The 15439-nt window shown below is 40.0% G+C and overlaps 1 protein-coding gene across 5 annotated transcripts in view; it reads right to left on the bottom strand.

Annotated features, from left to right (window-relative positions):
- dachd (dachshund d) overlaps positions 1 to 11685 on the bottom strand; it is a 92178-nt gene extending 80493 nt beyond the window's left edge. For 2 of the 5 annotated variants that reach the window (XM_051404332.1, XM_051404331.1), the window contains exon 1: positions 10892 to 11684. In XM_051404332.1, the coding sequence (XP_051260292.1) occupies positions 10892 to 11442 (551 nt within the window). In that variant the 5' untranslated portion in view covers positions 11443 to 11684. Of the gene's footprint in view, positions 1 to 10891 lie in introns of all 5 variants that reach the window. The other 3 variants (XM_051404334.1, XM_051404333.1, XM_051404335.1) reach the window with 2 other exon arrangements.
- Between the last annotated feature and the right edge of the window lie 3754 nt (positions 11686 to 15439).

Below are 15439 nucleotides of genomic sequence, written 5' to 3'. Positions count from 1 at the left end.
CATTACACTGAGCCCTTCAGGGTCCACACAGGCACCGACACTCCACGCTCAGAGTGCGAGTGTCACTTGGTAGAATGTGGAGAATGACAGGAATGCTGGGTGCCATCACGGATCCCGATAACGTTCTACATCTAAGAGCATGATTAACGGTCTCTGTAGTCAGCCCGTCTATGGATGTGATTGAGAACACGGGCTACTGGGTATTGTACGGCTGTTATTATAATGCAGCAGCTTGTCATTTCAAATAACCTGATCCTGAAACTCCCACGTCACACCTATAGCCATCAACTATAACTCTTGTCACAGTAGCCACATTAATGCAAAATGATTATATGTGTAAATTGAGCCTTTAAGACTCCAGAGTACAGTACGTACAGCTCAGAAACTTTAACCAAATGCTTTTAATAGAAGTACAGTGGAGAGCTCACAGTCACACATCAATTTCATCTAAAGCTTTACCATTCTTTGGTTTGTTTTTTTCTAATTATGCATTGTTAAAGGCTTTCAGGACAGCATCAATTGAAATAAAATTAGCCCGTCTAATATGCAACAGCAGCAAACGGCATAGTTGTGTGAAAAGGTTTGTATTATATGTCAATGACATATAATACAAAGAGCAGGGCAAACAGTACTGTAAATGCATGTGCACTCACATACATCACACACACACACACACACACACACACACACCTTCAAGAGCCATGTCCCAGATGCTTATGAATGCCCTCATACAAAGCTCATTGCTGTGGCAAGAGCACATCAGATAAAGGAAGAAATAAAGAAGTGCCTCGGAACTCAAATGTATCCGTTGCTGCATTACTTTAACTTTATAGTGTTTGATCTGTGCAGGCGCTGACAAGGCAGTTCATTCTTTTGCAAATATTTTCTGGTTTTATTTTTCCTATGTTCAAATGATGGGCTGTGAAAGGTTGTTCTTTTTTCTACATGCAAGTAAACTATACAAAGAGATGTTTGATCTCTGAAATCCGATCTGTATTTCTAGCATTGTCTCCAGTTCCTACTGTGGCATCTTAAAGGTCAGGAGTGAAAGGCCATTTGATAACTACAGAAAGACCTTTTGGCTTTATTACACTGCCTTTCATCTCCTTTCCTGCAGAGGTTAAAACAAAGCATTGCATCCTTTGAAAAAGAAAGGATAAAATGGATCGCTTTGGAGCCTCAAGCCTTTCTTTTTGTCACTGGGGGAAGTCTGGCATCCAGTGTACAAGGAAAACTCTAGTGGGATGTGTTTCTGAGAGACGAGTCTTCTCAGGCACAATTAGCATATGTCCTCTCAACCTTCTACCAAACCTTTCAATGAGACCCTGGAATCCTATTGAGATATTATTACCACTCAAACAGGGCATTACACAAAACATCGGAAGCATTCACGCACACGCTCAGTACAGGTGAACACGTGCAAAAAACACACACACACACACACACACACACACACACAGACACACAGACACACAGACACACACAGACACACAATCAACGCTCAATGACACCCACTTCCCACTGAATATTCCTTTCTTTTTAATAGTAACCTTGGGAGACGGGCTGCACCGGCGCAACACTTAACAGCCACTAGTCTGAGAAAAATGTTTTTGATATGCTTGTGTCATTTAATCATCCACATTCTGCCGAGGCTGTGCAGGACAATTTTGCAGGATATTAACTCCCAACTAAACCCTGGCTTGTATCATTTGTGGGGCCAGTCAAGCAGGAGTCCCAGGAGGTGCAGAGACTTCCTCCTCACAGTCGTAGTAATCTAAGCTTGACTGGGTGCACACACACACACACACACACACACACACACACACACACACACACACACACACAGAAAACACACAGCTAATAGACAGGTAGAGTGAACCATAAAGGAATCAGGAAATGTAATGCACAAATGAAGCTCTTTACTGACAGTCACAACAGTAAAAGAGTGTATTTGTGATTTGGGTGATCAGGTTACAACAATAATACAGCCAGTAATACAGTACAGTAAGTAGGGATAAAAAAGTGGCCTACTGTATGCTGGATATATATATATATATATATATATATATATATATATATATATATATATATATATAATTTTTTTTTACAGATGGCGGAATTACTTCCGTTTCTTTTTATTTCCACACCAAAGTTAGAGATTGAAGAGCATTCGTAAAAATGTCACTTTAACGTGATCCATTTGGACAGCTCACATTGCTTAATGGGGTAGGAAATTCATTTTTTCTGCTGTGGAACAGACATAGTGGATGATGTGATTCTATGCAAAATATATGAAGCCATTACTAGAAAAACGCATGAGTTTCAATAGTTGGAGGGGGGGAAAGTATTTCAGTGCACGGAGGCTATCCCTATTCTTTACCAGGGAGCGTCACATACACACACACAATGCAAAAGACAGCAAAGGCAACTGATGAAAACCATTTTTGTTCCATCACAAAGAACTAGGTCACCCTCTCATAATTGTCAATCATGCAATAAATCTCTCTGTGGCACAAATGAATACAGCATTGGAAATGAGACAAAGCTTATTGGCATGCTATGTCAGCTTGACTCAATTCATCCTCCTTTTCACACAAGACCATTCATATGTGAAGTAGTGCGAGGGAGTCTCTCTCTCTTTCACACTATCTCTCTCTCTCTCTCTCTCTCTCCCTCACACACACACACACACACACACACACACACTGTCTCTCACTGAGCATCTCACACACACTTGCACACAAGCAAACACACTCAGACGCTCCTCATGTGAAAGTTACAGAGGGTTAATGTATGTGGACATTTCAGCCAAGGGCTGCTTTATTATCATAACCATGTTTATTTCCATAGAGAACATGTCTCACTGTATTTTCTACACTACTATGGATTTACTAGGAACATGCACAAGTAACTGTAACAACACATTGCTTTCAAGGCATTAGCATAGGCTGAGTTTGACGCCTCAAGATCACATTTAAAACACAAACTTTACTTTAATCTATGATTCAGATTTTTTTTTTTTAATCTTAGGTGCAAGCAGAAGTCTTGTTTTAACGTGTGAAACCGAACTGCAGTGAAGCAGCTCCTGACTTTCCTGCTAACCTCATAGCATACCAGGTGTACAGTGGTCTATTTCGTGCTATCTGATTGGCTGGGAGCATTGGCTTGACACAGCACTACAGCTCCATCCACGGAGGTTTGTGTCACATCTCAGAGGACCCAACTGTCACTCTTTAAGAGGAGGGTAATAATAGCCGGGCGCCACAGCAAGTGGTGGCACAGGCGATTTTAAAGAAACATCAGGGAGACGGTGACATTTGAGTCTACGAGGAGAGAAACCCAAGCACTGCAACCAATAAAGACTCCCACCAATATTCTCACTAGGCTTAGAGGGAGGGAGACAGAAGCAGATAGAGAGAGAGAGAGCGAGAGAGAGAGAGAGAGAGAGAGAGAGAGAGAGAGAGAGAGAGAAAGGCAAAGAGAGATGTCAGTGTTAGATGAAAATGTGTTGACCTGGTGATATTGATACCCCGCTCATAACCTCTACAGGTGTGCAGTGCCGTCAGGAAGCAGCTCTGGGTGTGGCTATCTCTATGGATAACGGCCAAAATTGCAGACCTTATTGTTTTACAGTACACTGAACGAGCTGCCTCGTTCACTTTGAACTGCTGACAGTTGAAATGATTCTGTATTGAAAATAGCACTACTGTACAAATAATACATTCAAACACAGCACAGACACAACCTTTGGTCTTTAACGGTTGTATTCTTTTTTTATTTTGAACCTGGATTTTGTAAGAAGATAAGTACTGGATCAGGTTGTAAAAAAGCTAATATATCACTTAATAAAAAAATTATTTCTTTTTTTTTGTATTTGACAGTGGGGACACTTACTTTTTTCTAGATTTTCTAATTTAAGAAATATTCAGCTGACGATGACCTTAAGATTAATGACGGGATTTTGATTGAGCAGATTTAGCAAGGTTATAGTGATCTTTTTCATCACTTGAAAGACAGATCTGGAACAATCTGCTGATCAGTGTCCAAGGCTGTTGCTAGACCTATCATCTAGATATGACCTATAAATGTATTAACAGAACAATCTAAATTGGTAATTTGGCATTTATGACATTACAGTGCCCTGAACGTACAAAATATGTGTGAAAGTGGAAAGAGGCATGTTGCTAAGAGTAAATTAAATATGAATCACTTACTTTGACATCGGCATTATTGTCATCATAATTGTTTACTCATGCTAGTTTAGTTTATATTTAATTTAAATCATTTATTTACATTCTACATTACATTTAAAATTCTTTTTTAGACACACTCTCAAACCTGAATTGAACACCAGAGTCTCTGAAGCTCCAAACCCAGACACAAGAGAGCAGTTTAGTGTCTAGCCTGCTGGCTCAACAGTAACTCATTTTATGCACATTGTTAGTTATAATTCAATGCAACAAATTGACTGCATAAAGTGTTTCTGGTGTTTAAGTGAATTCAGACTTCACATAAATAGCTGTGGGGCCGTTTTCTTAGTTTTTCATCAGAAGGTATTGACTGAGCAGATGCTTTGAACCACCATAGAATGTGCTGCTAGTCTCAAGTGTCATTAGCTTCAGGGCTTTTCCAGCTAGCGCCAGGTAAAGATTAGATAACAATCAGCCCTTTAATAGATACTGTTGGAGGCACTGGAGCCGTTCCTGTGCTGTGCCGTTCATCTGAAGCTAACAACAGAAGAAGAGAGAGTGGAAACCCATGTCATTTCCTCCCTGATTTCTTCTCTGTGATGTACCACTGAGCCCGGCGAGGAACACGGCTGTTGTCAAATTACATGTAACTGTTGGCTCAAACTAGTGTCAATGCACAGTGTCTTGTTTGTCTGTCCGTGTTTGGGCACACTGAACTAGAATTTGAAATGACATAATTCTAGTGTGGGATTTATTAAATAGGAATATGCTGCAATATACCGAAGACATTTTGAAATACAATTTGATATATTTGATTATTTTGGTGTTGAGCAAATTGAGTCTTTGCATGCATCAACTCTGCAACCACCTGCCATAAACACATAATAGCTAACTCATAACGCTGTCATATTAAACTTGAGACAAGATGTCATATCAATAGCAAGATGCTGGACAAATATTCTCCTTATAAAAAGAGAGGTGCATCTGCGTACTGTTTCCTAACTTTCAGTAAAATAAGGGGGAAAAAGCTGTGCTATCATAATATGATGTGCATTACTTCACCGAAATTCCAAAAGTACAAAGGGCTTTTTGTTGGATGACATTCCTTTCTTAATATACTTCAATTATTAAGAGGAGTACTTTGTATTGAGTAGAGAGCTCCAAAAACATTGACACTGGAGGAATAACATCTGCATGTTTACTCAGGAGAAGATTCATCCCTGATAGCCTCCACGAAAATGAAGAGGGGGAGAAAAAACAAGTGGAGGAAATTTGTGGAATCCCATCAGAGATTGCTTCCCTGATGGATTCCTTTTCCTGTCAGCTCAGACGAGAAATGAAGCTGGGGAAAATTAACTCCTGATACAGTTACGCTGAATTAGACAGAGAGGGGGGAAAAAAAACCTACACACTTTTTAAGGATTCCAGCCTTGTCATTTTCAATTTTCTGCTCTTTGGACATGCTTGTATTCAGATTCCCCAACATCTATTCGCCATATCAATCCTAATTAGACAATCTGGGCCCACGAAGGATGGGAGCGGAGTTATTTGCATAATTTAATCATAAATACTCAGTGATACATATTTCCAAATGCATTTGTACAATTATCTTTTCATCCTTGGGGCAAAAGTATTAATATGATTAGGCAATAATTCTTTAAAAAAGGGGGAAAATAGGAAACCAGCAAGTGTGCACTCTTTTTTAAACTCCAGCTTTGGGCTATATGAAAAATTAATTAATTTCTGAGGAAAATCAATTTCTCTATGTGACCATATTAGACAGAGCCAGGCAAGGGCCTGCATTCCTTCTCCAATCAGGAAATCTCATCTGCTCCCTCTAACTTCTGTCAGTAGCATTTAACATCCTGGTACGAGCGTCAGTGACTTCCGCCATGCTCCCTAAATGTGCTGTAATGTGAAGGAGCCCGTGAGTAAAGACAAGCAAGGGAGCTCTGGCTGGGGAAAGAGGAGAACAGAAATCAGAGTGACCCAAAATCTATTGCTGGCCTGTCAGGCAATCAGTCTCAAGTGTAAAATCATCAGGTAAAATCACTGTTAACAAATCTAGTTTAATATGCTAGATAAGTCATATTGACAGATAGATTTTAAACCGCTTAGGTCTGTTGTCTATAAAAATCAAAGCTAAAACCCCTTTATGCTTGGTGAACATAATAAAAATGGGTCATTTTAATACACTGATCAGTGTGGAAAGACTTGATGTCGATGTGTAATTCTAAACCATTTCATTTGGTAGAAGAATTAATTGGTAATTCAATTGCTGTTGCGGATCCAGTAAAGGCATGCAAATAAGATAGGAGCTTGGACAACTAATGCATCCAACAGGCAAATTAACAATACAGGCCTCTTTGCCATGCAAATAGCCTCTAAATCCACAAATGACATTAGACAGTGTCAAACAAAGCCTCTTTAACAAGAGAAATCTGTGGTTTCCAGTCTTGGCTCAGCTTCATTGTTAGCTACAAAAAAAATGGATCTTAAAAGAAATGAAGAAAAATGTATGTTACTTTTGTCAACTGAGCTAGTCTGTGGATTTTTCTAAAAAATGTTTTAATTTGCACTTGTTCCAGCTGAATGAATGTCAAGTCAATAAAGCAATTCTGATTTTCAAGGAGACTATTTGTTTGCAAAAAAAAAACACCTTGCCGCCATCTGCCAACTGCACAGTTGACTTGAGCACATGTACTGTACCTAATCAAATTTAGCAGAGCCCCACTGAAGGATTAAAAATGTAAAAAAAAAAAAAAAAAGAGAGAGACCTTAAAATGTTTTTTTTCCCTTCAATAAAGGAACAACACACAATATGAGGACCAATTTGACTTTCAAGAAAGTACTTGAATAGATTTGGATTTTAAACAGCTTTGTATACCATTCTCTCTCTCTCTCTCTCTCTCTCTCTCTCTCTCTCTCTCTCTCTCTAATCAGGCATCTGTCACTCTGTTTTTGAAGTTATTATCGCCCAGGCTCCCTCTTGGATGTGGTTGCTGGGTGACGGGTATCTTAGCACCCACTCTGACTGGGAATGATTTGAATGGAATCCAGAAATCTCCCCTGAGTACCTGTAAACACATCCGTGCCTTGTAGAAAACAAATATATTATAAGAGAGCTCAGCAGAGGAGAGGAGGGAGAGAGACAAGCTGGCACCCTCGGTGGCAGCTCACACTGAGCGCTAAACAAAACAATTACCGTCATTTGCAAATATGTGTGTTTAGGCATAAACACTCTTGAAATAGGAACAAAAGAGGTGATAGCTCTCATAAAGCTCTCTGTCATATCAGTATCAATTAAATATATCTGTTAGGGAAAAAGTTGTTGCACTGCGACCTGTCACTCGTAACATTTCAGAGTAAGATCTGTTTGACTGAAGCAAGCCGGGGAAAATCTATTTAAGAAGGGCATGTAAGTGAAAAGCCGTCCCATTCCCAGTGGTGGGACACTGTCTGGGGCGTGTGGTTAACCTTCAAGGGTAGACAATGATTGTCAATTAACTGCTGCATTTCTGCGCCCCAGCATCGGATAGCCTCCCTCCACAAAGCAGACCAATGAGAGATATGCGATATCTCTGCACCGCCCCCTGTGTTATAATAACCTTTCAGAGAGTTCAAGTGTCACAAAGCAATAAGAACCTTTTCCATCCCACCACAGGGAAAATGAAAAGGAAAACAAGTAGCTGGAGCAGGGGGTTCCTGGAGGGCTCCTGGAGGGCTAGAGTCATAATGTAGGGGAGATTACTGAACCTGGATCAGACTGGGAGCGAGAGTGAACACTGCTAATCTGGCACGAGAGTCCTTAAGAAAATGAAGGGGTCAAGAATGACTATATTCCTAGTATCATTAAAGATGAACAATAATTACTAAAATACTGTGTCACTTATTAGGCAGAGGACACATAGTTCAAACACTCTGTGAAGTATGTAAAAAGGAATTTTCCATTATACTGATTTTTTAAATTCATCACCACAATGCCAAAGGAAACCTACACGAGCTATCTGAACAGCATTTAATGTGTGCAAAAAGTGTTATGCAAAAGTAAGCATAGTAGGGAACAATTTGGTTGGAGCTTGTTTGTGTCCACATCAAAACTAAAACAGCGGGATGCAGCGGTGCTCTGTGATGCTATTCACATTCACACTGTGTGCAAAATGAGAGTAGTGTTGTTTTAACACAATAGGCCGTGGGAGGGAAAAAAACAGCATGTGAAATAGTAAGACCCATTGTACAGGAGTATTATTCACTTCATTGTTACCACTCTGCCCCTGTATAAAAAGAGTAGTGACATTGTGGTAATAGGGCGAGATGAAAAGCTAAACTGTCTCAGGCAGCAGCCTGTTGTTGTGTAACCTGAGCGGGTTAACCGGTGAACTCAGATACTTTTTCACTGACAGTAAGTCTGTGCAAAACGGGACATCGACTTTGGAGAGGGAACTCTTTTTCACCTACAGGGCAACCTGTGTCCTGTTTACTCAGACTGATCATTTTGTCAGCAGCAATTCAATGACAGACGGTGTAAAGCACACATCCCTGCAAATAAAATCAACTCTTTCTAAGTAACAGAAGCCTTTTATCCAGCGGATGCCTCAGTGTTCCATGATGTAATTCTCCAAATGGGGCAGGCAGGCGGGCAGGCCGGGTCTGAGTGATTGATTTCAACCCAGCACCGGGAGTACCTGGCTGCTTTCAGAGACAATTACAGTCCTGTCCATGTGCCCGTAATAGCCCAGCACTTTAGCGTCATTAAAGCGACGCGAGGCACTGCATTATCCTTTAACCCCATCGCTGGCCATCCCCCCATTGACAACCCGGAGAGTTCAACCACATACTTTGTCACCTGAAGCCCCACGCCAGGCTTGAGAGGAGGATCACCGCACGATATGTCTTTCTCTATAGAGAGGGGGGGGGGGGTGTTCTGCTCCCTTGATGCTTTATGTAAATGATGCTTAAGCACCAAAGTGCACAGGTGAGTTGTTGAGACGATTGCTACTGCAATGGAAATATGGAGCTGAAGCATATTTATTAGCTGCAAATATTGTATGGGCTGACTGTTTTGAAGCAAGCATGAAGAGAAGAGGAACTGTGTTTACTGATATGAAAAACTGTAGGCTACTAAAAATTGAAATAAATAAACTACACAAGAAAATAAGCTTCAGAAGAAATGTTTCATTGTAATAATATCCTTCCTCAAAATGTAATTTGATTTGGCATTTTCTGACCTTGCCTAATGCAATTTGCAGATGAAGCAATGCTTTGAGTGTCACAATGTAGTCAACCTCTCCTTAAATAAAGATCTTAAACGTGCATAATATACATATATAATATGTCTGCACAGCCACTTCTGTGTGTGTGCATGTTTGTTGAGTGTTGTTTATTTTCACGCAGGTTTTTGATATTAAGCATGCATTTAAAAGTTAGTTTAATCTCACACTATAATTTCCTCACACTATAATTCTTTTCCAAAAGGCTGTGTGCTTTTAAACTTGAGATAACCAAGTGACTCAAAGTGTTTATTGCTATCCCCCACTGATGTGAGCCTTTCCATCATATTTGCATTTCCAGCTCATTTCTGGGTAGGAGATCAATATGGAATCAATCATAGTGACAGGTAAGATGGTAAATTTGACCAGGCTGAACCATCCTGTGAGACTGAGCGATACATCAAAGCTAGGAGCAACAGGACAGCAAAAATGGCTTTTAATCAAATATTGATCCCCACTTAAATCACTCCATATTAAAACATATAAAGTTCAAAATATTTGATTTGTATATATAGGTTAATGCATTAATTTTCACATGCTGTTGTTCACCTCACTCACTCTATATATTAATTTCCTTGTTTAATAGAAATCAAGGTTGATTAACACACATTCTCATATGTGTGTGTGACAATTATCCCTAGCGTTTACAGTCTGAAAAAAAAAAACTGTCTTCAAACACACTTTTTCAAAAGGAGCCGTGAGTGTACTGTAACCTCCTTAGGAAATGTACTGGCTGTCAATACTAAGAGAACAATTAATACAAAAAATATTCCATGTCATCTAATTATAATAATCTGGGTTTGTCTTGTTTACTTTCTAAAAAAATCAAAGTTATCATAATTGAAATTGTATTCCCCCTGTAGCAAGGGCATATAACAAGGCATAACCTACTTTTACTCCAGTCATTTAGAAATAAAGTTGATCTCAAAGTTTCCTTAAATTAAGAGGAATTACAGTAAAGCACGGCTCATAAAAGATGACTGGCCTCTTGTTTTTAAAATTGTGTTTGCAGTGGAAGCTCTACACCTGAAGTTTATTCAACAGCCCTGTGAAAACTCAGGCGAGGTGTAGCCTACATTATCGATTCATTTGTTCTGAAGCAGACAGGCTATCCATCATGGCACAGCTTTGCCCTGCACGTGTTAAAAAACTTTCACTGAACTTTTTCACTGATGTTGCGCGCTGGCCTCTTCCCGTCCAACGGACGACTGCGAGCACATTGCCTGGGCTCACGCATATCCTCACACGTTACACAATCTATACCGAGCAAGTATTAAATAAAATACGGCTGACAGGTTCATCGCATCGCTCGAACCACTTGTTTTATAAAAAAAGGAAAAATGTCTCCCCCTTCCTTGCTCCCGCGCCTTTACGCACGGCTGTCCGTAAAGACATTTAAAACCAAAATGCCGCACAGAGCTCTCCACTAACCTCGCATTGGTGCAGTCGTTGTACAGAGTCTCGAAGTCCTTTCTGGAGATGAGTTTACAGCGGTTCACCCCGGGTTGGATGGCGCCGAGCCCTCTGAGGATGCGGACCTGCTCCACATTGCACACCACCGGCGTGATCTCCAGTCGCTTCAGCTTGGTGTAGACCGTGTGCAGTCCACCGACCAGGTGCTTCAGGAACAGGTCGAAAGCCTGAGGAAGGCAGATGAGCTCGCAGCCGTCCACGGTGAAAGAAGCCACTTTGGCACCGCGCAACTCGACCATCTTACACTCATTGTTTTGCGGTATGTTTTCAACAGGCGACGGGGTCGAGTACACGGGTTTGCTGGGGGGTAGACCCGCGGTCGGGATGCCCGGGCTGCCGGTGCCGAGGAGCTCTGATCTGAACAGGTTCTGTCCAGGTCCGGATGGGGGGGCCAGGGATGGAGACGGTGATGAAGTTGTCGACGGCGGAGACGTCGTCGCGGAGGGAGTCGAGATCGGAGGCGGCGGGATAAGAGGAGTTGGTGGGATCAGAGCAGCCGGTACGGCCATGGTCACCTACAGGAGGGGAAGAGAGTAGCCGAAGTTCAAAGTATAAAACCCAGCCTGCCGAGACACCCCTAAATGAAAGAATCCACGAGAGTTTAGCTCCTCAGATAAGTTGGGAAGTAAAAAGAGCTGCCGAAAAAAGGCGTGCTGAGTGAGGGTTTTTGGGGGGGCTGAGCGGCGGGACAATGATCAAAGATAGGAGGAGGAATGACAGGAGGAAAATGAGCTGAAAAGTGCAGCTCCGCTCTGTGGATGAGTTGTTGTTGTCACACGGTACAGAGAGGGAGGAGCTAGGGGACAGTGGAAGCCTTTGAAGAACAGATAACTGGTCTTGAGCTAACCACTGAAATGTTGCAGGTCTGTTCAAATGTTGCATTGTTTATTTCACGCGAGAGAGATCCGGTTATATCGGATAATCTTGGACGAATCTGCATGAGGGTTGTTTTTTTTTTGGTCTAAAAAAAAAAACGTGCACTCTCAAGGTGTATCTGAAATATCAGTTAACAGTTATTTCTGGTTCCAACAGCCAAACGTGTTACACCTGCTATCCAACAGTATGCAAGCCCACTGCATCACAGGGGTCTTAGTGAGAGCTGATCAGTTTAAGTACTAAAATGTTTAAGAGAACCTGCACTTTGTTTTTCCTTCCATCCTGCAACTGTTAAAAAGCATATTGCAAACATATATTTTTTTTTACTGTCGTTTATGCATTAAAACTGCAATACTTTTTTTTTTTTTTAAACTTTGATTCTGTTGCCATTGCCTATTTGTCATATTTTCTGACTGGGCATGTCAGTATGAGTCACTGTCCAAGGTACAACCTATCTGTGAGAAAGGAAAATATGTCTCATTTAATTGGTCCTCCCTGATTATTGTATTTACACAGCCAAAGAGGCTATAGGTTTTTGTATGAAGAGACAGCCTGACACAATATGAGGGGTGTTTTTGTATGCAAACTAAAACACCATTTAGATTACAGTGTGGTGCACACATATAAAAGTTACAGTTACTAATTAAAGTTTGACAGAAGTCACTAATCTGTGGCAGTTATGTCACCCTACATATGCAAGTGCTTCATGTCTGTAGTTGTTTTCAACTTACTGTCCATTTTAAGTTCAATACCCATGATAACTATTACTTTATTATGTAAGAATTACAGGCGAGCCAGTGAACATGTCAAACTGTGTCCTATGGCAACAGTGTTAAAAGTTTTTAATTAACTCCAATTTGCTATAGGTGAAGAGAGAAACCAACCAAAACATTCCTATTGCCAGAGCCAAATACATTTAAGAATGTGAGGTGGTGTGAGAGCACTTACAAAATACTAAATTAAACCCTTAAACTCTTTAAACACTAACCATTAAAATGGTAACTGTTTATTTTTCGGGTGTCTTGCACGGTGTTGCAGTGTCAACTCAAGCCACCGCACACATACTGGCAAACCTCCAGGCAGAACACCAGTTTGTTCAAGTGTTGAACTTTTCACTGAAGCAAGCTTTACCCAGCTACAACATGAGCTCTCAAACTTTCTCTCAGTCTCAGACAGTACAGGGGAGAAGGATAAAGGCAGAGAGGGGGGAGAAATGCAGAACTGTATCAGGGCGTAAGGTCAAGTTAATCCATGTACAGTAACTGCTGTATTCAACCACTGTGGCCCATCATGACTTACAGCGCCTTTCTTCCTGCCTTTCTTACCAATTCAGTTTTTGTAAGAGTGAAACATGCAGCTGGATTATGCTAATTTAGACAACTCGTTAACAGATTGCACCCTATTAAAATTAGGATTTTGATATGTTAACTAGGAGCAGTAACAGAACACTTTGCTTTTATGTGTGTTTTTTTTTTTTTTTTTTTAAGGTACGGCAGGAAACTGTAAGTGGACTTATCAATTTGCGGGAACATTGTTTGTAGTTTTGCAGAAATTGAAATGATGTTTAAAAATTGTTTTCACTCAGTACAACTGTAACAGAATCCTTTCTCCACTTTAGTGGCGCTCATTAGATTATATTTGATTTCCAAATAGCAAGTCTGTCTTGAGACACATAAATGAAAGTGAAAGTCTCGGTTTTCTTAGTTTGACAGTTTTGCACAGTTTTATCAAGGTTGGCTGTTAGATGTATTTGTATTAGTTGTATTTTGGAGAGTGCATCAGAAGTTACCATGTCTTTCCATTAGGTGGAACGAGTGTAGTGCACATCAAGAAGAGTATTGCTTATCACAGTCTGCATTTGCCTTAATATTCTGTGTATTCCTGTTGTCCTGTTGTGTCAGATCAGCTTTAAGATAAGCAGTATGCCATTTCAAAATTATCATTCAGGGAAAGAGGTAGCTTGTAGTGTAAAATCAATAGCTGCTTAAAATTCATTGCAAGGCAATCCATTTGCCCTTTATGTTGCTAACCTTTCACTTAAATATGCACCATATTAAGATTTCATTATATACAATGAATGTCACAACAGTTTGCCCACTATTTCTCTTGTTTGCATGGGTTAACTGCAAATCATTGTGCTTGTAATGTCTGAAAAATGACTTTCATTAACATTATGCAGGAAAAAAAGGAAAATATATGAGCTTGAGTAGCCTAATAGGTATTAAGAGGCACCACAGGATATGTATGATGTTTGAGATACAAAGGCCTTTCAACAGACTGGGTGGGCTGCATGTGTCTGACCCCAGTTATGAAAACACAGCACAACACAAAAATAAAGTCTGTATACTGGGGCTGTACGCTACACCACAAAACTTTGTTGATGTAATTCAGCAAAAATGCTAAATCATTACTGCATGTAAAAATCTTGTATGGGAATCTTTCTTGAAAGGAAACGGCTTACTATGAAAACTGTTTACTTGTGAGGAAAAACATTCTATGTTATATATTTCATATAGAACTAAGACTTGGTAGTTTCAGATTGTCCTTGCAAAAATAGTTGGAAATTTGTACCATGAATGAAGTTTCCAGGGCAACTAAATATTTGGTCATCTAGGTAACATAAACAGTTAACAGAGTTTTCCTAAAAGTACACAGAAGTACAGTACATGTGGATGAGATTGCGGTAAACAAATGACTACGTCAAAATGTAATCACCAAGTATGATGTATGGCATCAGGAAAGTGTTTCAAAATGTATGGATATGGGACAAGACTTGTGTATGATCAATGACACAGTATATTGTTTGATGTGATAATTTATTCACCCCATAAAGCTTTGATAAAACAATGTTGAAAAGCAATTTAAATTGAATTCATTTAAATGTCAATTCTCATGGTTAGGATTTTTCTATAATTGGCTATTTAATTAAAATAATTTTCATAGTCATTAATACAGCCAGCAACTTGTAGCGCACTGACGTGTTTTAATTACATGGTATTAACAAAATTGATATGCTTTAGAAAGCATGGTGAATAAGAAATAATTAGACCAATCATACATCATCCTCTTATGGACATTAAGTGTATCACAATATAATTGATGAACTTAAAAAACAAGAGAGATAAATAACTTTAATTGAACAGAGTTGGTGTACAGAGCTTGGAACAAAGAATCATACTCACGATGTATTATATTTCAGAGGCAATTCATTATCTGTAACATCACTTAGCTCTCTGTGCCCAGCACTCCCCCCTAACCTATGATTACATGACATTTGAAAGCAGTGATACTGTGTAGTCTTTTAAAATGTCCTTTTACCTAGTCTGCATAAATCTTCAAACTGCTTTTCTGCATGGGGGAGGGAGGCTTCAGACATAAGAATCATTTAGATGCTTGGAATAAAGCACTTATTGATCATGAATATTTGTTTCTCCAAGGTTACACTGCTTTGACCTCATCTATTCTTAGACGCCGTCCAACACAAACATGCCACTTGGGGTGAAGGGGAGATGTCAGAGAGCACGCTGATGGTGGAGGGTGTGTGATAATATTCTACATCTACTGGCCACATTTTAGTTACTAGTTAACAGTTAAGGGACTTCTTTCATAACATCAACCTATTGATTGTTT

Source organism: Dicentrarchus labrax, unplaced genomic scaffold (assembly GCF_905237075.1).
Source record: "Dicentrarchus labrax unplaced genomic scaffold, dlabrax2021, whole genome shotgun sequence".
Classification (NCBI taxonomy): Eukaryota; Metazoa; Chordata; class Actinopteri; family Moronidae; genus Dicentrarchus; species Dicentrarchus labrax.
The sequence above is the reverse complement of the archived record's forward strand: the minus strand, read 5'-3'. Positions and strand labels throughout refer to the sequence as shown.